The sequence below is a fragment of the Coregonus clupeaformis genome, unplaced genomic scaffold (genome assembly GCF_020615455.1).
Source record: "Coregonus clupeaformis isolate EN_2021a unplaced genomic scaffold, ASM2061545v1 scaf0065, whole genome shotgun sequence".
Taxonomy (NCBI): Eukaryota; Metazoa; Chordata; class Actinopteri; order Salmoniformes; family Salmonidae; genus Coregonus; species Coregonus clupeaformis.
In genome coordinates this window covers 200,001-225,747 of record NW_025533520.1, presented here as the reverse complement: position 1 = coordinate 225,747, position 25,747 = coordinate 200,001, and the positions used below count along the sequence as shown (strand labels likewise).

Sequence of the window (25,747 nt, the reverse complement as noted above, 5' to 3'; positions counted from 1 at the left end):
GATACTAGCAGCTTCTCCCTCACCATAATCAATCAATCAATCATTACATCAATCGATCAATAAATAAACCAACCAATCAATCATCCTCCAGTTTCAGTCGACGGGATCCAGAGTGAAGAGACAACCCGCCAGGACCCCGAGCGGGTCATGTCATGACGGACCAACCACAGGGTTCTGGTCGAAAGTAGTGCACTATGTAGGGAACAGGGTGCCATTTGGGACAGAGCCGTCAGTGTGAGAAAGGATGAATCAGAACGGACAAGTGTGATGGAGAGAGAGAGAGAACATCTTCTTTATAAAGGCACCTTAAAGAGCAAACCTCCCCTGCTCTGTCTTCTGGAACATTCTCCCTTAGGGTTGGGGTTAGGGTTAGGGGTTAGGGGTTAGGGGTTAGGGTTAGGGTTGGGGTTGGGGCTGGGGTTAGAGTTAGATTAGGTTAGGGGTTAAGGGTTAGAGTTAGGGTTAGGGTTGGGGTTAGGGGTTAGGAGTTAGGGTTAGAGTTAGGGTTGGGGTTGGGGCTGGGGTTAGGGGTTAGGGTTAGAAGTTAGAGTTAGGGTTAGGGGTTAGGGGTTAGGGGTTAGGGTTAGGGTTGGGGCTGGGGTTAGGGTTAGGGTTAGGGGTTAGGGGTTAGGGGTTAGGGGTTAGGGTTAGGGTTAGGGTTGGGGTTAGGGGTTAGGGGTTAGGGGTTAGGGTTAGGGTTGGGGTTGGGGCTGGGGTTAGGGTTAGGGTTAGGGTTAGGGTTGGGGTTGGGGTTGGGGTTAGGGTTGGGGGGGGAGAACTACAGGTATATAGCCCCGTGATATGGGGGGTTGTCCCTAGTTAGTTAGTCCATAGGGATGTTTATGATGTGTCCTATAGGTAGGAGTCCATGGAGGGGTCCATAGCTATAGTGCCCTGTAAAGTATTCATCCCCCTTGGCGTTTTTCCTATTTTGTTGCATTACAACCTGTAATTTAAATGGATTTTTATTTGGATTTCATGTAATGGAAATTGGTGAAGTGAAATGAAAAAAATAACTTGTTTCAAAAAATTCAAAAAAATGTATAACGGAAAAGTGGTGCGTGCATATGTATTCACCCCCTTTGCTATGAAGCCCCTAAATAGGATTTGGTGCAACCAATTAACTTCAGAAAAATCACACAATTAGTTAAATAAAGTCTGCCTGTGTGCAATCTAAGTGTCTCAGTATATATACACCTGTTCTGAAAGGCCCCAGAGTCTGCAACACCACTAAGAAAGGGGCACCACCAAGCAAGCGGCACCATGAAGACCAAGGAGCTCTCCAAACAGGTTAGGGACAAAGTTGTGGAGAAGTACAGATCAGGGTTGGGTTATAAAAAAATATCAGAAACTTTGAACATCCCACGGAGCACCATTAAATCCATTATTAAAAAATGGAAAGAATATGGCACCACAACAAACCTTCCAAGAGAGGGCCGCCCACCAAAACTCACAGACCAGGCAAGGAGGGCATTAATCAGAGAGGCAACAGAGACCAAAGATAACCCTGAAGGAGCTGCAAAGCTCCACAGCGGAGATTGGAGTATCTGTCCATAGGACCACTTTAAGCCGTACACTCCACAGAGCTGGGGTTTATGGAAGAGTGGCCAGAAAAAAAGCCATTGCTTAAAGAAAAAAATAAGCAAACACATTTGGTGTTCACCAAAAGGCATGTGGGAGACTCCCCACCCAGCTAACAAGGAACGTAACTGAGACATTTGTAACATTCCCCTTAAGTCTTCCAGAGGTACTGAATGTCAAAGCCCGTTTGGGACATTATAGGCACATTCATAACGTTTCTAATAAGTATTATAGAAGTTATAAATATCAGGTCGCTATACAGACATCTTGGGAACATTAAAAACTTTCCTTGGTAGTCCATGAAAGGTTCTGAATGTCGTGTTATTTTGGAGATATCCTAGGAACATTTCATAACGTTACATTTAGAGTTATGGTTTGTCTTCATATAACGTTACAATCGGAATGATAGAAATACATTTTGGAACATCGTCTGTAAGTTTCACAATAACGTTACCATGACTTATGTGGGGACTAAAATAACTTTGTGGTCACGTCCTGGAACGATATTTTGTTAGCTGGGCAAACATATGGAAGAAGGTACTCTGGTCAGATGAGACTAAAATTGAGCTTTTTGGCCATCAAGGAAAACGCTATGTCTGGCGCAAACCCAACACCTCTCATCACCCCGAGAACACCACCCCCACAGTGAAGCATGGTGGTGGCAGCATCATGCTGTGGGGATGTTTTGCATCGGCAGGGACAGGGAAACTGGTCAGAACTGAAGGAATGATGGATGGCGCTAAATACAGGGAAATCCTTGAGGGAAATCTGTTTCAGTCTTTCAGAGATTTGAGACTGGGACGGAGGTTCACCTTCTAGCAGGACAATGACCCTAAGCATACTGCTAAAGCAACACTCGAGTGGTTTAAGGGGAAACATTTAAATGTATTGGAATGGCCTAGTCAAAGCCCAGACCTCAATCCAATTGAGAATCTGTGGTATGACTTAATGATTGCTGTACACCAGCAGAACCGATCCAACTTGAAGGAGCTGGTGCAGTTTTGCATTGAAGAATGGGCAAAAATACCAGTGGCTAGATGTGCCAAGCTTATAGAGACATACCCCAAAGGACTTGCAGCTGTAATTGCTGCAAAAGGTGGCTCTACACAGTATTGACTTTGGGGGGGTGAATAGTTATGCACGCTGAAGTTTCCTGTTTTTTTGTCTTATTTCTTGTTTGTTTCACAACAAAAAATATTTTGCATCTTCAAAGTGGTAGGCATGTTGTGTACATCAAATGATACAAACCCCCCAAAAAATCAATTTTAATTCCAGGTTGTAAGGCAACAAAATAGGAAAAATGCCAAGGGGGGTGAATACTTTCGCAAGCCACTGTAGGTAGGAGTCCACATGATGTCCTATAGGTAGGAGTACATAGAGGGTGTGTCTATAGTTAAGACTCTATACATTGTCCTATAGGTTCTGGTCTATAGGTATGATATCCTACAGGTATGAGTCCATGGAGGGTGCGTAGGAGAACCCTAGGAAGGCCTCGGCTGCCTCTGTGATGCTGGCAGTGATGAGGGAGGAGTCAGGGGAACAGCCAATGGAAGAGGGGACGGGCTCCTCTGTGAACTCTGGGTCAAAGTGACGAAGATCGTTAGGGCCCGTCTGGAGGGGGGAAGAGAGAGAGAGAGAGAGAGAGAGAGAGAGAGAGAGAGAGAGAGAGAGAGAGAGAGAGAGAGAGAGAGAGAGAGAGAGAGAGATAGATAGATAGAGAGAAAGGCATAATGGTACACAATAGTCTTACTTATATGTAAAGATGTGTTGGAATGTTAAATGTACTTTCAATAAAGATTTGATTTTGATAATGGCAGAGTAAAATGTATTTTCTTATTAAAGGGATATGCGATAGTAAAAAGTATGTTGTGCTATTGAAGGGGGCGTACCACATTTGGGTTGAAAGGGGGGGTGAGCTTCTTAGCGGTCAGGTCATCCCAGTTGATGGGGGAGAAGAACATGTGGTTCTTGATCTCCTCCTGAGAGAGAGAGAGACAGAGAGAGAGAGAGAAAGAAAGAGAGAGAGAGACAGAGAGAGAGAGAGAGAGAGAGAGAGAGAGAGAGAGAGAGAGAGAGAGAGAGAGAGAGAGAGAGAGAGAGAGAGAGAGAGAGAGAGAGAGAGAGAGAGAGAGAGAGAGAGAGAGAGAGAGAGGGAGAGAGAGAGGGAGAGGGAGAGGGAGAGGGAGAGAGAGAGAGAGAGGGAGAGGGAGAGGGAGAGAGAGAGAGAGAGAGAGAGAGAGAGAGAGAGAGAGAGAGAGAGAGAGAGAGAGAGAGAGAGAGAGAAAGAGCTTGAGGGCATATGAAGGCAACAAGGAGCAACATTCCATCAAGGTGTCCTAAAAAGAAAGGCAGCTCTACTCAAATTAAATATTCCAACTAAACTCTATTCTAAAGGCCGGATTATAAATTAATGTTTAAATGCCTTCTGAAACCCCTCACTAAGGAACTCTTTCTATCAGACAGAATGAACTAATGTTTAAATGCCTTCTGAAACCCCTCGCTAAGGAACTCTTTCTATCAGACAGAATGAATGAATGCTTACCACCAACACCAGTTTTACTAGCTCTGACCATGCTGATAGCTACGACATTGAGGAAAGATGTACTTTCTATGCCTGTGATATGTGACTCTCTCTCACACACACTTACGAAGTCGTGGCTGTGTCCCAGTCGGTGTGTGCGGTCTTTCTGCAGCAGTCCCTCCAGTATGTGCCTTGCAGCGTTAGAGATGTTGTGTTTGAGCTGCAGGGGTTTGTTCAGGATGTTGTCATACATCTCTGCTGTGTTACGGCTGTAGAACGGAGGCTGAGGAGAGACAGTCTGTTATATCTGGTGTTGTTCTCCTGTCTTATCCGGTGTCCTGTGTGAATTTAAGTATGATCCCTCTAATTCTCCCATCTCTCTCTCCCTCCCCTCCCGGAGGACCTGAGCCCTAGGACCATGCCTCAGGACTACCTGGCCTGATGACTCCTGGCTGTCCCCAGTCCTCTCCCTCTCTCCCTCCACTCCCAGAGGACCTGAGCCCTAGGACCATGCCTCAGGACTACCTGGCCTGATGACTCCTTGCTGTCCCCAGTCCACCTGGTCGTGCTGCTGCTCCAGTTTCAACTGTTCTGCCTGCGGCTATGGAACCCTGACCTGTTCACCGGACGTGCTGCCTTGTCCCAGACCTGCTGTTTTCAACTCGCTCTCTCTACCGCACCTGCTATTTCAACCTTTAAATGCCCGGCTATGAAAAGCCAAGTGTCATTTACTCCTGATGTACTGACCTGTTGCAACCTCTTCAACCACTGTGATTATTATTTGACCCTGCTGGTCATTTATGAACGTTTGAACATCTTGGAGAAAAATCTGGCCTTAATGGCCATGTACTGTTATAATCTCCACCCGGCACAGCCAGAAGAGGACTGGCCACCCCTCAGAGCCTGGTTCCTCTCTACCCAGTACAGCCAGTAGAGGACTGGCCACCCCTCAGAGCCTGGTTCCTCTCTACCCAGTACAGCCAGTAGAGGACTGGCCACCCCTCAGAGCCTGGTTCCTCTTTACCCAGCACAGCCAGAAGAGGACTGGCCACCCCTCAGAGCCTGGTTCCTCTCTACCCAGTACAGCCAGTAGAGGACTGGCCACCCCTCAGAGCCTGGTTCCTCTTTACCCAGCACAGCCAGAAGGGGACTGGCCACCCCTCAGAGCCTGGTTCCTCTCTACCCAGCACAGCCAGAAGGGGACTGGCCACCCCTCAGAGCCTGGTTCCTCTCTACCCAGCACAGCCAGAAGGGGACTGGCCACCCCTCAGAGCCTGGTTCCTCTGGTCTACCCAGTACAGCCAGTAGAGGACTGGCCACCCCTCAGAGCCTGGTTCCTCTCTACCCAGTACAGCCAGAAGAGGACTGGTCACCCCTCAGAGCCTGGTTCCTCTCTACCCAGTACAGCCAGAAGGGGACTGGTCACCCCTCAGAGCCTGGTTCCTCTCTACCCAGTACAGCCAGAAGAGGACTGGTCACCCCTCAGAGCCTGGTTCCTCTCTACCCAGTACAGCCAGAAGGGGACTGGCCACCCCTCAGAGCCTGGTTCCTCTCTACCCAGTACAGCCAGAAGGGGACTGGCCACCCCTCAGAACCTGGTTCCTCTCTAGGTTTCTTCTTAGGTTTCTGCCTTTCTAGGGAGTTTTTCCTAGCCACTGTGCTTCTCCATCTGCATTGCTTGCTCTCTGGGGTTTTAGGCTGGGTTTCTGTATAGCACTTTGTGACATCTGCTGATGTAAAAAGGGCTTTATAAATAAAAAGTGATTGATTGATTGATTGAGATAGACACCTGACAGTATTAAGCTATAACAATAAAGCAGCCTATGTTGGCCAACACTCTATATTCGTTCCCCTCCCAAAAAGTATTATTGAATAGACATTAATAATATCAATGAACGTTTAATTATTTATACGTGTAACAGTTTGTAACATCCATGAACATGTACGTTTTTCTAATAATAAAGTACTGTATATAATGGGGCTAAATCATGTTAGTGACGGTTGAGTTATATACAGTGTTGTAACTATCAAGTAGACATGTTAGTGACGGTTGAGTTATATACAGTGTTGCAACTATAAAGTAACACAATATTATATTTTGGGTTCTGATGAGGTAAGACAGTTAAACGAAGCTCATGAGGCATTTATAAGTTATATTCTTCAAGAAAGAATAGCTATATATCATTAACTTAAAAGTCAAAAATATATATATATGTACCAATCCCAGATTGTGTACTCACCAGGCCATACAGCATCTCATAAAGCACGGCTCCTAAACACCACCAGTCAACCGTCCTGTCATACGGCTGCTTGTGTAACACCTCTGGAGCTAGGTACTATAGAGGGAGAGAGAGAGGGAGAGAGAGAGAGAGAGAGAGAGAGAGAGAGAGAGAGAGAGAGAGAGAGAGAGTGAGGGGGGGAGAGTGACAGAGAGAGAGGGAGGGAGATAGAGCAAGAGGGAGAGAGAGAGAGAGAGAGAGAGAGAGAGAGAGAGAGAGAGAGAGAGAGAGAGAGAGGGGGGAGAGTGACAGAGAGAGAGGGAAGGGGAGATAGAGCGAGAGAGAGAGAGAGAGAGAGAGAGAGAGAGAGAGAGAGAGAGAGAGGGGGGGAGGGAGGGAGAGAGAGAGCGAGAGAGAGAGAGAGCGAGAGAGAGAGAGAGAGAGGGAGAGAGAGAGGAGGGAGAGTGACAGAGAGAGAGGGAGAGAAGAGCAGAGGGAGAGAGAGAGAGAGAGAGAGAGAGAGAGAGAGAGAGAGAGAGAGAGAGAGAGAGAGAGAGAGAGAGAGAGAGGGGGGAGAGTGACAGAGAGAGAGGGGAGGGGAGATAGAGCAGAGAGAGAGAGAGAGAGAGAGAGAGAGAGAGAGAGAGAGAGAGAGAGAGAGGGAGGAGGGAGGGAGAGAGAGAGCAGCGAGAGAGAGAGAGAGCGAGAGAGAGAGAGAGAGAGGGAGAGAGAGAGTGAGGGGGGAGAGTGACAGAGAGAGAGGGGAGGGGAGATAGAGCGAGAGAGAGAGAGAGAGAGAGAGAGAGAGAGAGAGAGAGAGAGAGAGAGAGAGAGAGAGAGAGAGAGAGAGAGGGGGAGAGTGACAGAGAGAGAGGGAGGGAGATAGAGCGAGAGAGAGAGAGCGAGAGAGAGAGCGAGAGAGAGAGAGAGAGGGGGAGAGAGAGAGAGAGAGAGAGAGACAGAGAGAGAGAGAGAGAGAGAGAGAGAGAGAGAGAGAGAGAGAGAGAGAGAGAGAGAGAGAGAGAGAGAGAGAGAGAGAGAGAGAGAGAGAGAGAGAGAGAGAGAGAGAGAGAGAGAGAGAGAGAGGGAGAGAGAGAGAGAGAGAGGGGGGAAGGGGGAGGGACGTAATGAGGGAGAACCTTAGTTTGTCAATCATCACCAGCAGATACACTATATATACAAAAGTATATGGACACCCCTTAAAATAAGTGGATTCGGCTATTTCATCCACACCCGTTGCTGACAGGTGTATAAAATCGAGCACAAAGCCATGCAATCTCCATAGACAAACATTGGCAGCAGATTTGCCTTACTGAAGAGCTCAGTGACTTTCAACGTGGCACCGTCATAGGATGCCACCTTTCCAAGTCAGTTCGTCAAATTTCTGCCCTGCTAGAGCTGCCCCGGTCAACTGTAAGTGCTGTTATTGTGAAGTGGAAACGTCTAGGAGCAACAACGGCTCAGCCGCAAAGTGGTAGGACACACAAGCTCACAGAACGGAACGGCCGAGTGCTGAAGTGTGTAGCACGTAAAAATCGATCTGCATGGAGGAATGGGCCAAAATACCAGCAACAGTGTGTGAAAACCTTGTGAAGACTTACAGAAAACGTTTGACCTGTGTCATTGCCAACAAAGGGTATATAACAAAGTATTGAGAAACTTTTGTTATTGACCAAATACTTATTTTCCACCATAATTTGCAAATAAATTCATTTAAAATCCTACAATGTGATTTTCTGGATTGTCTGTCATAGTTGACGTGTACCTATGATGAACATTACAGGCCTCTCTCATCTTTTTAAGTGGGAGAACTTGCACAATTGGTGGCTGACTAAATACTTTTTTTTCCTCACTGTACCTAATCGCCCAACATCAGTGCCTGACCTCACTAATGCTCTTGTGGCTGAATGGAAGCAAGTCCCAACTGTAATGTTCCAACATCTAGTGGACAGGCTTCCCAGAAGAGTGGAGGCTGTTATAGCAGCAAAGGGGGGACCAACTCCATATTAATGCCAATGATTTTGAAATGAGATGTGCGACAATCAGGTGTCCACATACTTTTGGTCATGTAGTGTACATCTAATACAACCAACCAATCAAACTTTATCGATACAAAAAATAAGATGTCCTTACCTCTGGAGTTCCACAGAACGTTGACGTGGTTCCGTTCTGTTCTATGTTCTCCTTGCAGAGCCCGAAGTCCGTGAGAATGATGTGACCTTGTGAGTCCAGTAGAATATTCTCAGGCTTCAGGTCTCTGTACACAATGTTTAGAGAGTGGAGGTAGCCTAGGGCGCTGGCGATCTCCGCTGTATAGAACCTGGCCCGGGGCTCCAGGAAACACCGCTCCCTCTGAAGATGGTAGAACAACTGGAGGAGAGAGAGCGAGAGAGACAGAGAGAGAGAGAGAGAGAGAGAGACAGAGAGAGAGAGAGACAGAGAGAGAGAGAGAGAGAGAGAGAGAGAGAGAGAGAGAGAGACAGAGAGAGAGAGAGAGAGAGAGAGAGAGAGAGAGAGACAGAGAGAGAGAGAGAGAGAGAGAGAGAGAGAGACAGAGACAGAGAGAGAGAGAGAGAGAGAGACAGAGAGAGAGAGAGAGAGAGAGAGAGAGAGAGAGAGAGAGAGAGAGAGAGAGAGAGAGAGAGAGAGAGAGAGAGAGAGAGAGAGAGAGAGAGAGAGAGAGAGAGAGAGAGAGAGAGAGAGAGAGAGAGAGAGAGAGAGAGAGAGAGAGAGAGAGAGAGAGAGAGAGAGACAGAGAGAGAGAGAGAGAGAGAGAGAGAGAGACAGAGAGAGAGAGAGAGACAGAGAGAGAGAGAGAGAGAGAGAGAGACAGAGAGAGAGAGAGAGAGAGAGAGAGAGAGAGAGAGAGAGAGAGAGAGAGAGAGAGAGAGAGAGAGAGAGAGAGAGAGAGAGAGAGAGAGAGAGAGAGAGAGAGAGAGAGAGAGAGAGAGAGAGAGAGAGAGAGAGACAGAGAGAGAGAGAGAGAGAGAGAGCAGAGAGAGAGAGAGAGAGAGAGAGAGAGAGAGACAGAGAGAGAGAGAGAGACAGAGAGAGAGAGAGAGAGAGAGAGAGAGAGAGAGAGAGAGAGAGAGACAGAGAGAGAGAGAGAGAGAGAGAGAGAGAGAGAGAGACAGAGAGAGAGAGAGAGACAGAGAGAGAGAGAGAGAGAGAGAGAGACAGAGAGAGAGAGAGAGAGAGACAGAGAGAGAGAGAGAGAGAGAGAGAGAGAGAGAGCGAGAGAGAGACAGAGAGGAGAGAGAGAGAGAGAGAGAGAGAGAGAGAGAGAGAGAGAGAGAGAGAGAGCGAGAGAGAGACAGAGAGCAGAGAGAGAGAGAGAGAGAGAGAGAGAGAGAGAGAGAGAGAGAGAGAGAGAGAGAGAGACGAGAGAGAGAGAGAGAGAGAGAGAGACAGAGAGAGAGAGAGAGACAGAGAGAGAGAGAGAGAGAGAGAGAGACAGAGAGAGAGAGAGACAGAGAGAGAGAGAGAGAGAGAGAGAGAGAGAGAGAGAGAGAGAGAGAGAGACAGAGAGCGAGAGAGAGAGAGAGAGAGAGAGAGAGAGAGAGAGAGAGAGAGAGAGAGAGAGAGAGAGAGAGAGAGAGAGAGAGAGAGAGAGAGAGAGAGAGAGAGAGAGAGAGAGAGAGAGAGAGAGAGCAGAGAGAGAGAGAGAGAGAGAGAGAGAGAGAGATTGAGAGAGAGAGAGGGAGTTCTGCTTCCTGAAGAGTCCATATTTAAACAGTGCTGTCTTCACTCCTCTAACAATCACCGGAAATAAGCCTTACAGCGCCCCATTACACACGCACCGCTGCTGTCTATACAGAGCTGCTAATTCTGGCCACAGTTTCCCCGACCCCTCCCTCCCTCCCTCCCTCTCTCCCCCACCCCCTCCCTCCCTCCCTCTCTCCCCCTCTCCTCTCTCCCTCCCTCTCTCCCTCCCTCAGTGTCTCTCCTCACCTCTCCTCCGTTAATGTAGTCCAGTACAAAGTAGAGTTTATCAGCGGTCTGGAAGGAGTAGTGTAGACCCACCAGGAAGGGGTGTTTAATGTTCTTCAACAGGACGTTCCTCTCAGACATGATGTGTTTCTCCTGGAGGTCAACAAAGGGTAAGGGTTAGAGGTCATGGAGGTTGGCCACATGGTATCTGTGTGTGTGTGTGTGTGTGTGTGTGTGTGTGTGTGTGTGTGTGTGTGTGTCGTGTGTGTGTGTGTGTGTCTGTGCAGCTTGCACCTCTTTCTTCTTCAGGATGGCCTTCTTCTGCAGCACCTTAACAGCGTAGAACTGGTCGTCTGTTCGGTGCCTGGCCAGGAGGACCTTCCCGAAGCTACCCTTCCCTATCACCTTCAGGAAGTGGAAGTCACTGGGCTTGGCTGTGGGGTTGGAGGACGGGCCCAGGTTAATCTGCTGGGAGGGACTGGGCTGTAGAGGAGAAGAGGAGGAGGAGGTTAGAGCTACGACATAAACATACGCCCTAACCTTGACCTAATTTTAACCAATTTGGAAAATGAAATATCTGCTCGCACGCCAGCCTGAAGTAGTAGTGTTCTTTATAGTGCTAGCATTTGGAAATGAGAGACAAATGTATCCTGGTAGACACTGAGTTAACCACAGCACACACACTGAGGACACACACGCACGTCAACATTCACACAGGACACAGGCAAACAAACAAACAAACATATAGGCCTATGTTTACAAATCAATATTTTGTATATTTTTTGATGTGGGACTATATATATTCCAATGTACACCGACGAAACACAATGCACGGTATACACATACACACTCAAACGTGTGGTGTGTTCTCCATCTCTGACTCGGATCCTTAATTATTTTACTTCTCTGTTTTGACTCTGTTGCAGATAAACATAGTCCATACAAAATACTTAGAGTAAAGACAGCGACAGCGACAGAGACAGAGACAGAGACAGAGAGAGAGAGAGACAGAGACAGAGACAGAGACAGAGACAGAGACAGAGACAGAGAGAGAGACAGAGAGAGAGAGAGAGACAGAGAGAGAGACAGAGACAGAGACAGAGACAGAGACAGAGACAGAGAGAGAGACAGAGAGAGAGAGAGACAGAGACAGAGACAGAGACAGAGACAGCGACAGAGACAGAGACAGAGACAGAGAAGAGAGAGAGAGACAGAGACAGAGAGAGAGAGAGAGAGACAGAGACAGAGACAGAGACAGAGACAGAGACAGCGACAGAGACAGAGACAGAGACAGCGACAGATACAGAGAGAGAGACAGAGAGACAGAGACAGAGACAGCGACAGCGACAGCGACAGAGACAGAGACAGAGACAGCGACAGCGACAGCGACAGCGACAGAGACAGAGACAGAGACAGAGACAGAGACAGAGAGAGAGACAGAGACAGAGACAGAGAGACAGAGACAGAGAGACAGAGACAAAGACAGAGAGACAGAGACAGATGTTGTCTTACAGAAAGCCCTTGTTGATTAAAGACATTTTCTTAATACAGGTAAAACTAAATATATGTTGTTCTCTAATTCACACAAAAATGTTTCAGGTATATTACACATTTATTCATTGGATGGTTATCTCATCAATCGGGTTCCCGCCTATAAATATCTGAGATTTTTGGATTTACAAAGATTTCACGTTTAAAAAAACATACAGATGAACTAGTTAAGAAGCTGAGATTTAAAGTTGGCTTCTTTTTTTAGAAACAGAGCATACCTCTTCCTAAACAACGAGAAGCAGATTGTACAGTCAACTTTCCTGCCAGTTTTTGACTATGCTTTTATAAAAACGCAGCAGACACCACACTAAAACCTTTGCGCTTTATTACGGGAGATAGGTTCAGTACACATCATTGCATTCTGTATCAGAAAGTAGGCTGGCCCTCGTTGAAGTCCATAAAGCCCTCTTGCATAAACTTCTGCCGTACCTTACCCCATTGTTAACCTATCGAGGTACGGGGCTTCCGGACCCGGGCTCAGGGACGGCTAACTCTGGCGATCCAGTCACGCCCTGACTCAGGGGACTCGTACATGTTGAGTCAGGGTGTGTGTATTCTTTGTTTGTGTATATTTCTATGTGGTTTATCTAGGATGGGTATTTCTATGTTGGCCGGGTGTGGTTCCCAATCAGAGGCAGCTGTCGCTCGTTGTCTCTGATTGGGGATCATACTAAGGCAGCCATGTTGGCACTATTGAGCTGTGGGATCTTGTTTACGGTTAAGGTTGGTTGTGTATCTACCTTAGGACTTCACGTTTCGTTTCGTTTATTGTTTTGTCGTTGTGTTTATAAGTGAATAAACATGCACGTATATCACGCTGCGCCTTGGTCTGACCCGTCATTCAACGAACGTGACATTGAACCGGGCTCAGGGACGGCTAACTCTGGAGATCCTGTCACGCCCTGACTCAGGGAACTCGTAAAACGAACGTGACAGATCCCATCGATCTCCACTGAATTGGGTAGATCTGCTTCAGGGACGGCTAACTCTGGAGATCCCATCGATCTCCACTGAGTAGATCTGCTTGTAGTTTTGCTGCACCTTTACCTGTGGAATGATCTCCAATGCGCTTTACCATTTGAGGAATTTGGGATCATCAACTAGATCCAGCTGTGGGCTGATTTATTCTTGAGCGGAAGGTCGGGGGGCCGGAACATAATTACAAATCATTTGTAGACTGCAAACTGACCGCAAGAAGCCCAAACGGATATAATATTTGACAAAAAAATAATAACTTCAAACATTGTTTACATTTGTATATGATCACGTGACTCTCTATTATGTGTGGAAATACTTATATTAAAATATTTAAATCCCTTGGAGCTGATTACCTTGTGTTTTTACAGTTTTCTATGTCCAACAATGAAAATTGTTTTGCTTTTTGTGTTTTGTTGTGTATAATAACGTTTAATGTGCATATTAATCAAAAGGTCAAATAGGGGGGGGGGGCTTATATTCAGTGGCAAATTTAACATGACAATGTTGGTGGGGGGAAACTCAATCAAAAAAAGCTAATATGCATCAAAACCACTATAACATTCGGTAATAACATTCGGTTATGATCAGTTTACATCCCATGGTCAAATTCTGCATGGGTCTACAATATTGCTACATTGTTAGAGAATTGGGACGCAGCCAAAACACCGTTTCTGAGAGCGTCTTCTTACCCTGTTACCAAGATGCTCCGGTTAAGAACAAGACATAGTTACATTTCCATGGGTATTACAGTCTGACATCAAAGATGAACTACAAGCCACGTCGTATAGCCACCTCAAAACAGATGCTAGCCACTGCTTCCACCCACAACCAACTACAGGTGAATCTTCTTTTCCAGCTTGCTTTATTTTAACGTTTCAAGGTTTAATGAGTCCTGAAACGTTGTATCTCTTCAGTTCCTTCATAACGCTAACTTTGAAAATGATTTGATAGGAGACAGTCAACATGAATCATGATAGGAGACAGTCAACATGAATCATGATAGGAGACAGTCAACATGAATCACGATAGGAGACAGTCAACATGAATCATGATAGGAGACAGTCAACATGAATCATGATAGGAGACAGTCAACATGAATCACGATAGGAGATAGTCAACATGAATCACGATAGGAGACAGTCAACATGAATCATGATAGGAGACAGTCAACATGAATCACGATAGGAGACAGTCAACATGAATCCCGATAGGAGACAGTCAACATGAATCACGATAGGAGACAGTCAACATGAATCACAATAGGAGACAGTCAACATGAATCATGATAGGAGACAGTCAACATGAATCATGATAGGAGACAGTCAACATAAATCTTCATAACGTTTCAGCTGGAAGATGTGGTAAACAATGAATTTGACACACATCAATCAAAGTTACCAGAGAAAAGACGTCGACTTTATCGTCAAGGGGACAGACGCTGCCTGGCCCGTAGTGGGGCTGATTTAGTTTACATTGTTTGCTAACTGATATGATATGCTATTGTGACACGAATTAATGCCAGAAATTACATGAAAAACAACATCATCTGATGGACGCGTCGCCACTGCATACATATTGGTCCCGTTTCACTGCATGTGTGAAATTGAAGTTTTTTTTTTTGCATATCCAAACTCCCCCGAGACACCGTCGGAGAGTGGGGTCACGGCCAGGGATGAGCCATTATTGACAGCAACCCTGGCACAATTAGGCTTAAGTGCCTTCCTCAAGGGCATATCAACAGGTTTTTCTCGTTGTCGGCCCTGGGATTCGAACTAGCTACCTTCAGGTTACTGACCCACTGCTCCGGCTACCTGGCGCTAAGCTACCTGTAGTTGAATGTGTTTATTGTATTGTGGTGCTATACAGGACTCAGCTGGAAAAGAGACCTTGGTCTCAGCATTGGCCCCCTGTCAAAATAAACATATACACACAAACATTTCTACTTACAGGGGGAGAGGGGTTTGCGTTCATGAGTTCAGCCTCCTGTTGTTGGGGAGCCAAGTTGAGGATGGACTGAACCTCAGGACTGAAGAGAGAGAGAGAGAGAGAGAGAGAGAGAGAGAGAGAGAGAGAGAGAGAGAGAGAGAGAGAGAGCGAGAGAGAGAGAGAGACAGAGATAGAGAGACAGAGATAGAGAGCAGAGAGAGAGAGAGAGAGAGAGAGAGAGAGAGAGAGAGAGAGAGAGAGAGAGAGAGAGAGAGAGAGAGAGAGAGAGAGAGACAGAGAGAGACAGAGAGACAGATAGAAAGACAGACAGAGACAGATAGAGAGACAGAGAGAGGGAGAGCGAGAGAGAGAGAGAGAGAGAGAGAGAATTGAGACGGTAGAGAGAGAGAGAGAGAGAGAGAGAGAGACAGAGAGAGACAGAGACAGAGAGAGAGACAGATAGAGAGACAGAGAGAAAGACAGACAGAGACAGATAGAGAGACAGAGAGAGGGAGAGCGAGAGAGAGAGAGAGAGAGAGAATTGAGACGGTAGAGAGAGAGAGAGAGAGAGAGAGAGAGAGAGAGAGAGAGAGAGAGAGAGAGAGAGAGAGAGAAAGAGAGAGAGAGAGAGACAGAGACAGACAGAGAGACAGAGACAGACAGAGAGACAGACAGAGACAGAGACAGAGACAGAGACAGAGAGGGAGACAGATAGTTTAGATAGAGCCTTCTTCAATATATCAATCATAATGGAAATGCAGGCACAGTAAGTGTAATGCTTTATATGCAATACCAACATGGTTAGTCAGAATGCATAGTGGTTATTCAGTCGTTAACATGCAGTAATGACATACTTACAAACAACCCATCATAAAGGAGTAGGCCTAATGAGGTAAAAAAATATATATTCAAAAGAACTAACAAAAGTACAAAATAACATTATAAACGTTATGAGTCAAGTCACTCACTGTTTGCAGGTGTAGGAGTTGCTAGTGGCCAGCCTCTGAATGAAGTCATTCAGCCCCATTCTTCTCTGTTTCATAAAAGCTGCAAGAAAGAACACAAAGGAGAAGGGGAAAATATGAACCCACAGTAAAAGTTGTTCTCTCTCTCTCTCTCTCTCTCTCTCTCTCTCTCTCTGTGTCTCTCTGTGTCTCTCTGTCTCTCTCTGTCTCTCTCTCAATTCAATTTCAATTCAAATTCAATTTAAGGGCTTTATTGGCATGGGAAACATATGTTAACATTGTCAAAGCAAGTGAAGTAGATAATAAACAAAAGTGAAATAAACAATAAATATTAACAGCGAACATTACACTCAGAAGTTCCAAAAGAATAAATACATTTCAAATGTCATATTATGTCTATATACAGTGTTGTAACAATGTGCAAATAGTTAAAGTACAAAAAGGAAAATAAATAAACATAAATATGGGTTGTATTCACAATGGTGATTGTTCTTCACTGGTTGCCCTTTTCTTATGGCAACAGGTCACAAATCTTGCTGCTGTGATGGCACACTGGTATTTCACCCAATAGATATGGGAGTTTATCAAAATTGGATTTGTTTTCGAATTCTTTGTGGATCGCTGTAATCTGAGGGAAATATGTGTCTCTAATATGGTCATACATTTTGGCAGGAAGTTAGGAAGTGCAGCTCAGTTTCCACCTCATTTTGTGGGCAGTGTGCACATAGCCTGTCTTCTCTTGAGAGCCAGGTCTGCCTACGGCGGCCTTTCTCAATAGCAAGGCTATGCTCACTGAGTCTGTACATAGTCAAAGATGTCCTTATTTTTGGGTCAGTCACAGTGGTCAGGTATTCTGCCACTGTGTACTCTCTGTTTAGGGCCAAATAGCATTCTAGTTTGCTCAGTTTTTTTGTTAATTCTTTCCAATGTGTCAAGTAATTGTTTTCACTGAGAAAATGTACGAGTCTGCTGTTAATGATAATGCAGAGGATTTTCCCAAGGTTGCTGTTGATGCATATCCCACGGTAGTTATTGGGGTCAAATTTGTCTCCACTTCTGTGGATTGGGGTAATCAGTCCTTGGTTCCAAATATTGGGGAAGATGCCAGAGCTAAGGATGATGTTAAAGAGTTTAAGTATAGCCAATTGGAATTTGTGGTCTGTATATTTTATAATTTCATTGAGGATACCATCAACACCACAGGACTTTTTGGGTTGGAAGGTTTGTATTTTGTCCTGTAGTTCATTCAATGTAATTGGAGAATCCAGTGGGTTCTGGTAGTCTTTAATAGTTGATTCTAAGATTTGTATTTGATCATGTATATGTTTTTGCTGTTTGTTCTTTGTTATAGTGCCAAAAAGATTGGAGAAGTGGTTTACCCATACATCTCAATTTTGGATAGATAACTCTTCATGTTGTGGTTTGTTTAGTGTTTTTCAATTTTCCCAGAAGTGGTTAGATTCTATGGATTCTTCAATTACATTGAGCTGATTTCTGACGTGCTGTTCCTTCTTTTTCCGTAGTGTATTTCTGTATTGTTTTAGTGATTCACCATAGTGAAGGCGTAGGCTCAGGTTTTCTGGGTCTCTATGTTTTTGGTTGGATAGGTTTCTCCATTTTTTTCTTAGGTTTTTGCATTCTTCATCAAACCATTTGTCATTGTTGTTCATTTTCTTCGGTTTTCTGTTAGAGATTTTTAGATTTATTAGGGAAGCTGAGAGGTCAAATATACTGTTTAGGTTTTCTACTGCCAAGTTTACACCTTCACTATTACAGTGGAACGTTTTGTCCAGGAAGTTGTCTAAAAGGGATTGAATTTGTTGTTGCCTAATTGTTTTTTTGGTAGGTTTCTACACTACTTTCCTTCCATCTATAGCATTTCTTAATATTATTCAGTTCCTTTGGCTTCGATGCCTCATGATTGAGGATTGTTCTGTTCAAGTAGACTGTGGTTTTGCTGTGATCTGACAGGGGTGTCAGTGGGCTGACTGTGAACGCTCTGAGAGACTCTGGGTTGAGGTCAGTGATAAAGTAGTCTACAGTACTGCTGCCAAGAGATGAGCTATAGGTGTACCTACCGTAGGAGTCCCCTCGAAACCTACCATTGAGTATGTACAGTGAGGGAAAAAAGTATTTGATCCCCTGCTGATTTTGTATGTTTGCCCACTGACAAAGACATGATCAGTCTATAATTTTAATGGTAGGTTTATTTAAACAGTGAGAGACGGAATAACAACAACAAAATCCAGAAAAATGCATGTAAAAAATGTTATGAATTGATTTGCATTTTAATGAGGGAAATAAGTATTTGACCCTAATGCAAAACATGACTTAGTACTTGGTGGCAAAACCCTTGTTGGCAATCACAGAGGTCAGACGTTTCTTGTAGTTTGCCACCAGGTTTGCACACATCTCAGGAGGGATTTTGTCCCACTCCTTTTTGCAGATCTTCTCCAAGTCATTAAGGTTTCGAGGCTGACGTTTGGCAACTCGAACCTTCAGCTCCCTCCACAGATTTTCTATTGGATTAAGGTCTGGAGACTGGCTAGGCCACTCCAGGACCTTAATGTGCTTCTTCTTGAGCCACTCCTTTGTTGCCTTGGCCATGTGTTTTGGGTCATTGTCATGCTGGAATCCCCATCCATGACCCATTTTCAATGCCCTGGCTGAGGGAAGGAGGTTCTCACCCAAGATTTGACGGTACATGGCCCCGTCCATCGTCCCTTTGATGCGGTGAAGTTGTCCTGTCCCCTTAGCAGAAAAACACCCTCAAAGCATAATGTTTCCACCTCCATGTTTGACGGTGGGGATGGTGTTCTTGGGGTCATAGGCAGCATTCCTCCTCCTCCAAACACGGCGAGTTGAGTTGATGCCAAAGAGCTCGATTTTGGTCTCATCTGACCACAACACTTTCACCCAGTTCTCCTCTGAATCATTCAGATGTTCATTGGCAAACTTCAGACGGGCCTGTATATGTGCTTTCTTGAGCAGGGGGACCTTGCGGGCGCTGCAGGATTTCAGTATTGTTTTCTTGGTGACTATGGTCCCAGCTGCCTTGAGATCATTGACAAGATTCTCCCGTGTAGTTCTGGGCTGATTCCTCACCGTTCTCATGATCATTGCAACTCCACGAGGTGAGATCTTGCATGGAGCCCCAGGCCGAGGGAGATTTACAGTTATTTTGTGTTTCTTCTATTTGCGAATAATCACACCAACTGTTGTCACCTTCTCAACAAGCTGCTTGGTGATGGTCTTGTAGCCCATTCCAGCTTTGTGTAGGTCTACAATCTTGTCCCTGACATCCTTGGAGAGCTATTTGGTCTTGGCCATGGTGGAGAGTTTGGAATCTGATTGATTGATTGCTTCTGTGGACAGGTGTCTTTTATACAGGTAACAAGCTGAGATTAGGAGCACTCCCTTTAAGAGTGTGCTCCTAATCTCAGCTCGTTACCTGTATAAAAGACACCTGAGAGCCAGAAATCTTTCTGATTGAGAGGGGGTCAAATACTTATTTCCCTCATTAAAATGCAAATCAATTTATAAAATTGTGTTTTTCTGGATTTTTTTGTTGTTATTCTGTCTCTCATTGTTCAAATAAACCTACCATTAAAATTATAGACTGATCGTTTCTTTGTCAGTGGGCAAACGTACAAAATCAGCAGGGGATCAAATACTTTTTTCCCTCACTGTACATACCCAGCGTGCGACAGAGCTACAGGAGTTCTGACCCGTTTTTGTTGGTTATGTTGTCGTAGTTATGCCTAGGGGGCATATGGGGGAGGGAATGCTGTCACCTCCAGGTATGTGTTTGTACCCCTGTGTGCTGAGGGTGTCAGGTTCTTGTCCAGTTCTGGCATTTAGGTCGCCACAGACTAGTACATGTCCCTGGGCCTGGAAGTGATTGATTTCCCCTCCAGGATAGAGAAGCTATCTTCATTAAAGTATGGGGATTCTAGTGGGGGGATATAGGTAGCACACAGGAGGACGTTTTTCTCTGTTGAGATTATTTCCTTTTGAATTTCTAGCCAAATGTAAAATGTTCCTGTTTTGATTAATTGAATAGAGTGAGTTAGGTCTGCGCTATATTTTAAATTAGCATACCCCCTGAGTTTGGTGGATGGGACTACCAGCTCTCTGTAACCTAGAGGGCAACCAGTGGGTTCATCTCCTCTATACCATGTCTCTGTCTGTCTGTCTCTGTCTCTGTCTCTGTCTCTCTCTGTCGCTCTCTCTCAAATTCAAGCTGCTTTATTGGCATGAAAAACATTGCGTCAATATTGCCGCTTGACTGGGGTATCAGAGAGAACAGTCTATGACTAGGGTGGCTGGAGTCTTCGACAATTTTTAGGGCCTTCCTCTGACACCGCCTGATATAGAGGTCCTGGATGGCAGGAAGCTTGGCCCCAGTGATGTACTGGGCCGTACGCACTACCCTCTGTAGTGCCTTGCGGTCTGAGGCCGAGCAGTTGCCATACCAGGTGGTGACGCAACCAGTCAGGATGCTCTCGATGGTGCAGCTGTATAACTTTTTGAGGATCTGAAGACCCATGCCAAATCTTTTCAGTCTCCTGAGGGGGAATAGGCTTTGTCGTGCCCTCTTCACAACTGTCTTGGTGTGTTTGGACCATGATAGTTTGTTGGTGATGTGGACACCAAGGAACTTGAAGCTCTCAATTTGTTCAACTACAGCCCCGTCGATGAGAATGGTGGCGTGCTCAGTCCTCTTTTTTTTCCTGTAGTCCACAATCATCTCCTTTGTCTTGGTCACGTTGAAGGAGAGGTTGTTATCCTGGCACCACACAGTCAGGTCTCTGACCTCCTCCCTATAGGCTGTCTCATCGTTGTCGGTGATCAGGCCTACCACTGTTGTGTCGTCGGCAAACTTAATGATGGTGTTGGAGTCGTGCCTGGCCATGCAGTCATGGGTGAACAGGGAGTACAGGAGGGGACTGAGCACGCACCCCTGAAGGGCCCCCGTGTTGAGGATCAGCATGGCAGATGTGTTGTTACCTACCCTTACCACCTGGGGGCGGCCCGTCAGGAAGTCCAGGATCCAGTTGCAGAGGGAGGTGGTTAGTCCCAGGGTCCTTAGCTTAGTGATGAGCTTTGAGGTCATCATTAAACTGCTGTCATTACCATCACCCCTACTACCCATACCACTACTATTTAGAATAATAATCACAACAATAATAACAATAATAGTATTAACAATAATACTAATAATAAGTAAGTTACTGTTTACTATGCAGATGTTATTATTCAGTGTCCCTCAGGCTATGGCAGGCAAATACATATTTGGCTGCAAGAGGGAGGAAGGAGGAAGGAGGAAGGAGGAGGGAGGAAGGAGGGAGGGAGGAAGATGGAGGAAGTGGAGGAGGGAGAAGGGAGGAGGGAGGAGGAGGGAGGTGAAGGAGGAGGGAGGGAGGAAGGAAGGAGGAGGGAGGGAGGAGGAGGGAGGGAGGAGGAGGAGGAGGGAGTGGAAGGAGGAGGAAGGAGAAGGAGGAGGGAGGAGGGAGGGAGAAGGAGGAGGGAGGGAGGGAGGAGGGAGGAGGGAGGGAGGAAGTAGGAGGGAGGTGGGAGGAGGGAGGAGGAGGAGGGAGGAGGGAGGAGAGGGAGGAGGTGGAAGGAGGAGGGAGGAGGAGGGAGGAGGGAGGGAGGAGGAAGGAGGAGGAGGGAGGAGGGAGGGAGGAGGAGGAGGGAGGTGGAAGGAGGAGGGAGGGAGGAGGAGGAGGGAGGAAGGAGGAGGGAGGGAGGAAGGAGGATGGAGGGTGGAAGGGGGAGGGAGGAAGGAAGTGAGGTGGAAGGAGGGAGGGAGGGAGGGAGGGAGGGAGGGAGGGAGGGAGGGAGGGAGGAGGAGGGTGGAAGGAGGAGGGAGGAGGGAGGTGGAAGGACGAGGTGGAAGGAAGGAGGAGGGAGGAAGGAGGAGGGAGGAGGGAGGAGGAGGAGGGAGGAGGAAGGATGAGAGAGGAAGGTGGAGGGAGGAAGGAAGGAAGGAAGGAAGGAAGAAGGAAGGAAGGAAGGAAGGAAGGAAGGAAGGAAGGACGGAAGGAAGGAAGGAAGGAAGGAAGGAAGGACGGAAAGAGGGAGGAGGGAAGAAGGCTGGCTGCCGTCTCTCTACTCTGGAGTGTGTCATGATGTTGAACCCCACCACATGGGCGTGTTCGAGCGTCAACACGCATTCTGAGCGGCAGACCATGACGTTCATTGACAAGCCTGCGTTTCAGCCAATCGGACGCGTTTGCGCTCAAACGCGTGGTTGATATCTACAGTAGCCTACCGTGCCCCAAGGTCGGTGTGTATGCGTCAAAGCGTAAAAAGAAGGGGGGAAACTCCTACGTCCATCTGTAGCCAGCTGAAAGAAGAAGGGGGGAAACTCCTACGTCCATCTGTAGCCAGCTGAAAGAAGAAGGGGGAAAACTCCTACGTCCATCTGTAGCCAGCTGAAAGAACTGTATGTACCATTATCAACTTGCAGAGTTGCGGGAATTTTCCAATCAGCTGTGCAACAGTTCAGAAATGTCAACGGCCATTGTAGTCAGAGAACAAACAATGTGGGTTATCTCCAAAGTGTATTTAGTGTTAAGATAAAACCAGGTAGATCTACTCTAATGCCATCCACATGTGCTGCCAACTACAACAAACTTTATTTGTTCTTTCTGAAAAAGAAAAATACCATCACATCCCAATAACATAGCCTAACCTGGTATATATAGTAAAAGACACATTGAAGTCAATACCCTACAAATTACATCAGACTTACCGCAGTGTACTATTACCTCTGAATAATTCAACTCTGATCTCCAGACAGACAGACAGACAGACAGACAGACACAGACAGACAGACAGACAGACAGACAGAGACAGACAGACAGACAGACAGAGACAGACAGAGACAGACAGACAGACAGACAGAGACAGACAGACAGACAGACAGACAGACAGACAGACAGACAGACAGACAGACAGACAGAGACAGACAGACAGACAGACAGACAGACAGACAGACAGACAGACAGACAGACAGACAGACAGACAGAGACAGAGAGACAGACAGACAGACAGACAGACAGACAGACAGAGACAGAGAGACAGACAGACAGACAGACAGACAGACAGAGACAGACAGACAGACAGAGACAGACCCCTAAGGAGCCTGTACTGCAGAACTGCCTGGGTTAGTGTATCAGTAATAAATAAAGTAATTTCCCTTCAGTCCTTCAGTCCATATCAACTTCACTCTCTGGCCACTTCTCAACTTAACTTCTCGATTAAACCGGCTCCCAATGACGCATGTTCTCTGATACACAAAAGACTAGGGGGAGCAGCACTAGCGGATGGGGGGGTGACGGGGGGTGAGGGGCCAGATGCCAAGAAAAGACGCTGGAAATGGAAAAGTACAAACTGGAGGGGTAGTAGCTCTCTTAGTCCTCTCCTACATTCAGCTCACGAACCCAGTGGGAAAGGGCAAAGAAGGGAAAAAACGGTCGTCAAAGAAATAGGACATTGATTGTTCTGTCTTTACGTCAAGTCTCCAAACACACCGCTTTGATGATATAATTAAGGAAATATGTTAAAGTTATTTGTTTTTAGCAGAGAGAGAGAGTGTGCGCTGCAGATTCAGGATGTCTCAAGACTATTAACATAATATTTCGAACACCGTCTGTCTCGGTTTTGGACGGTTAAGCCTCACCTGGTTCTCGGTTTATTCTGGATAAATAATTTACTTTCTCGGTCATACATAAAATACTAGTCCAGGGCAGAGCCAGACAAAGTTTATACATTTCAGATTAACGCAGATTAATTGACAGTAATTTTGAGTGACAGTAAAAAATACAATATCGCTCAGCTGCAGTAAAAGTCCTGCTACCGCAGCCTAACAGCTGTTCACGCGCAACAAGCAGATTCTCAAAAATCGATTATCTGTCAAGTGTTCAATCATTCCCCAATCAATACATTTTCATGTTAATAACATGTTCATAAAACAATACTGAATCCAGACAATTTTCGAAGTCAATTAAAGAGATGTAGCCTAGAGCTCCTTGCAACACCATTACAGATGTCGTTAACCTACAGTATATCAGAAACGTTCCATATAAAAAGTTAATAAGCCTATAAGGATCCATCGATATTCCTTATCAATAGCCTAATGCAATCAATCAAATCAGTTTTCCTTTTCGAAACCAACCTTTTAGTTCAGTAGAGGTGCTCGTGTTATCGTGTTGCTTGCTGCATATTTCCCCATGAGCAGAGCGACTGAGCCGCGAGAGCACATAAGACCTCTTATCAGCCCAACATTATTTTAACATACCAGTAGATAACAAATGATGTGGGGTGAACCGGGGGCGCCCCATGGAGTAGTCTAGCCAAGGTCCCTTCTTCATCCTAAAGTTTTAGCCTCTCAAACTCTGAGATGCCCACGAGCAAGTAGGCTAATGGAGAAGTAGCTCTGTAGAAATACATCCCTCTGTATTCGCATAGTAGTTTCTTAAAGAATGCCTAGGATACTTACATGTCAGGGCAGTCGTTTTGTCTGTCATAAAGACGGATTGGATGGCAAAACAACGGCCACAATAACAACAAGACTATTCGCGGTTAGGAGCTCGGTGTGTCTTGTGTCTCGAGCCACGTCGCTGAGTGCATTCCAAGATCTTACTGGGAGAGATAAGTTCAAACACCGGATATCTACAGGGCGGTCCCGCCCCTTCAATTACTTTTTTTCTGATGATGTTTCCATCCCAAATGGCACCCTGTTTATTCCCTATGTAGTACACTACTTTTGACCATGACAGAAGTAGTGCACTAGGGAATATGTTGCCATTCAGGACAGTCTTGGAGGAGAGAGTGGAGTGCCAGAGTGGAGGGAGTGGAGAGAGTGGAGAGAGTGGAGAGAGTGGAGGGAGTGGAGGGAGTGGAGGGAGTGGAGGGAGTGGAGAGAGTGGAGGGAATGGGGGGAGTGGAGGGAGTGGAGGGAATGGAGGGAGTGGAGGGAGTGGAGGGAATGGAGAGTGGAGAGAGTTGAGGGAGTGTAGGGAGTGGAGGGGGAGTGAGAGAGTGGAGGGAGGGAGAGAGTGGAGGGAGTGGAGGGAGTGGAGAGAGTAGAGGGAGTGGAGAGAGTAGAGGGAGTGGAGGGAGTGGAGGGAGTGGAGAGAGTAGAGGGAATGGAGAGAGTGGAGGTAGTGGAGGGAGTGGAGTGGAGGGAGTGGAGGGAGTGGAGGGAGTGGAGAGAGTAGAGGGAGTGGAGGGAATGGGGGGAGTGGAGGGAATGGAGAGAGTGGAGGGAGTGGAGGGAATGGAGAGTGGAGAGAGTTGAGGGAGTGTAGGGAGTGGAGGGGAGTGGAGAGAGTGGAGGGAGTGGAGAGAGTAGAGGGAGTAGAGGGAGTGGAGGGAGTGGAGGGAGTGGAGGGAATGGGGGGAGTGGAGGGAGTGGAGGGAATGGAGGGAGTGGAGGGAGTGGAGGGAATGGAGAGTGGAGAGAGTTGAGGGAGTGTAGGGAGTGGAGGGGAGTGGAGAGAGTGGAGGGAGTGGAGAGAGTGGAGGGAGTGGAGGGAGTGGAGAGAGTAGAGGGAGTGGAGAGAGTAGAGGGAGTGGAGGGAGTGGAGGGAGTGGAGAGAGTAGAGGGAATGGAGAGAGTGGAGGTAGTGGAGGGAGTGGAGTGGAGGGAGTGGAGGGAGTGGAGGGAGTGGAGAGAGTAGAGGGAGTGGAGGGAATGGGGGGAGTGGAGGGAATGGAGAGAGTGGAGGGAGTGGAGGGAATGGAGAGTGGAGAGAGTTGAGGGAGTGTAGGGAGTGGAGGGGAGTGGAGAGAGTGGAGGGAGTGGAGGGAGTGGAGAGAGTGGAGGGAGTGGAGGGAGTGGAGAGAGTAGAGGGAGTGGAGGGAGTGGAGAGAGTGGAGGGAGTGGAGGGAATGGGGGGAGTGGAGGGAATGGAGAGAGTAGAGGGAGTGGAGGGAGTGGAGAGAGTGGAGGGAGTGGAGGGAATGGGGGAGTGGAGGGAATGGAGAGAGTGGAGGGAGTGGAGGGAATGGAGAGTGGAGAGAGTTGAGGGAGTGTAGGGAGTGGAGGGAGTGGAGAGAGTGGA

The 25,747-nt window shown here is 46.7% G+C and overlaps 1 protein-coding gene across 3 annotated transcripts in view; it reads right to left on the bottom strand.

Annotated features, from left to right (window-relative positions):
• Positions 1-2,855: 2,855 nt before the first annotated feature.
• The window catches only part of LOC121548479 (serine/threonine-protein kinase Sgk1), a 41,558-nt gene continuing 18,666 nt past the window's right edge, over positions 2,856-25,747 (bottom strand). The window contains exons 1-10 of one of the 3 annotated variants that reach the window (XM_041859908.2): positions 24,181-24,303; positions 15,675-15,753; positions 14,728-14,806; positions 10,546-10,734; positions 10,273-10,404; positions 8,455-8,691; positions 6,343-6,438; positions 4,230-4,385; positions 3,471-3,560; positions 2,856-3,192 (exon numbers count right to left, since the gene is read on the bottom strand). In XM_041859908.2, coding sequence (XP_041715842.1) covers positions 3,025-3,192; positions 3,471-3,560; positions 4,230-4,385; positions 6,343-6,438; positions 8,455-8,691; positions 10,273-10,404; positions 10,546-10,734; positions 14,728-14,806; positions 15,675-15,753; positions 24,181-24,208 — 1,254 coding nt within the window. In that variant the 5' untranslated portion in view covers positions 24,209-24,303 and the 3' untranslated portion in view covers positions 2,856-3,024. Of the gene's footprint in view, positions 3,193-3,470; positions 3,561-4,229; positions 4,386-6,342; positions 6,439-8,454; positions 8,692-10,272; positions 10,405-10,545; positions 10,735-14,727; positions 14,807-15,674; positions 15,754-23,979; positions 24,144-24,180; positions 24,304-25,747 lie in introns of those variants that run through there. The other 2 variants (XM_041859906.2, XM_041859907.2) reach the window with 2 other exon arrangements.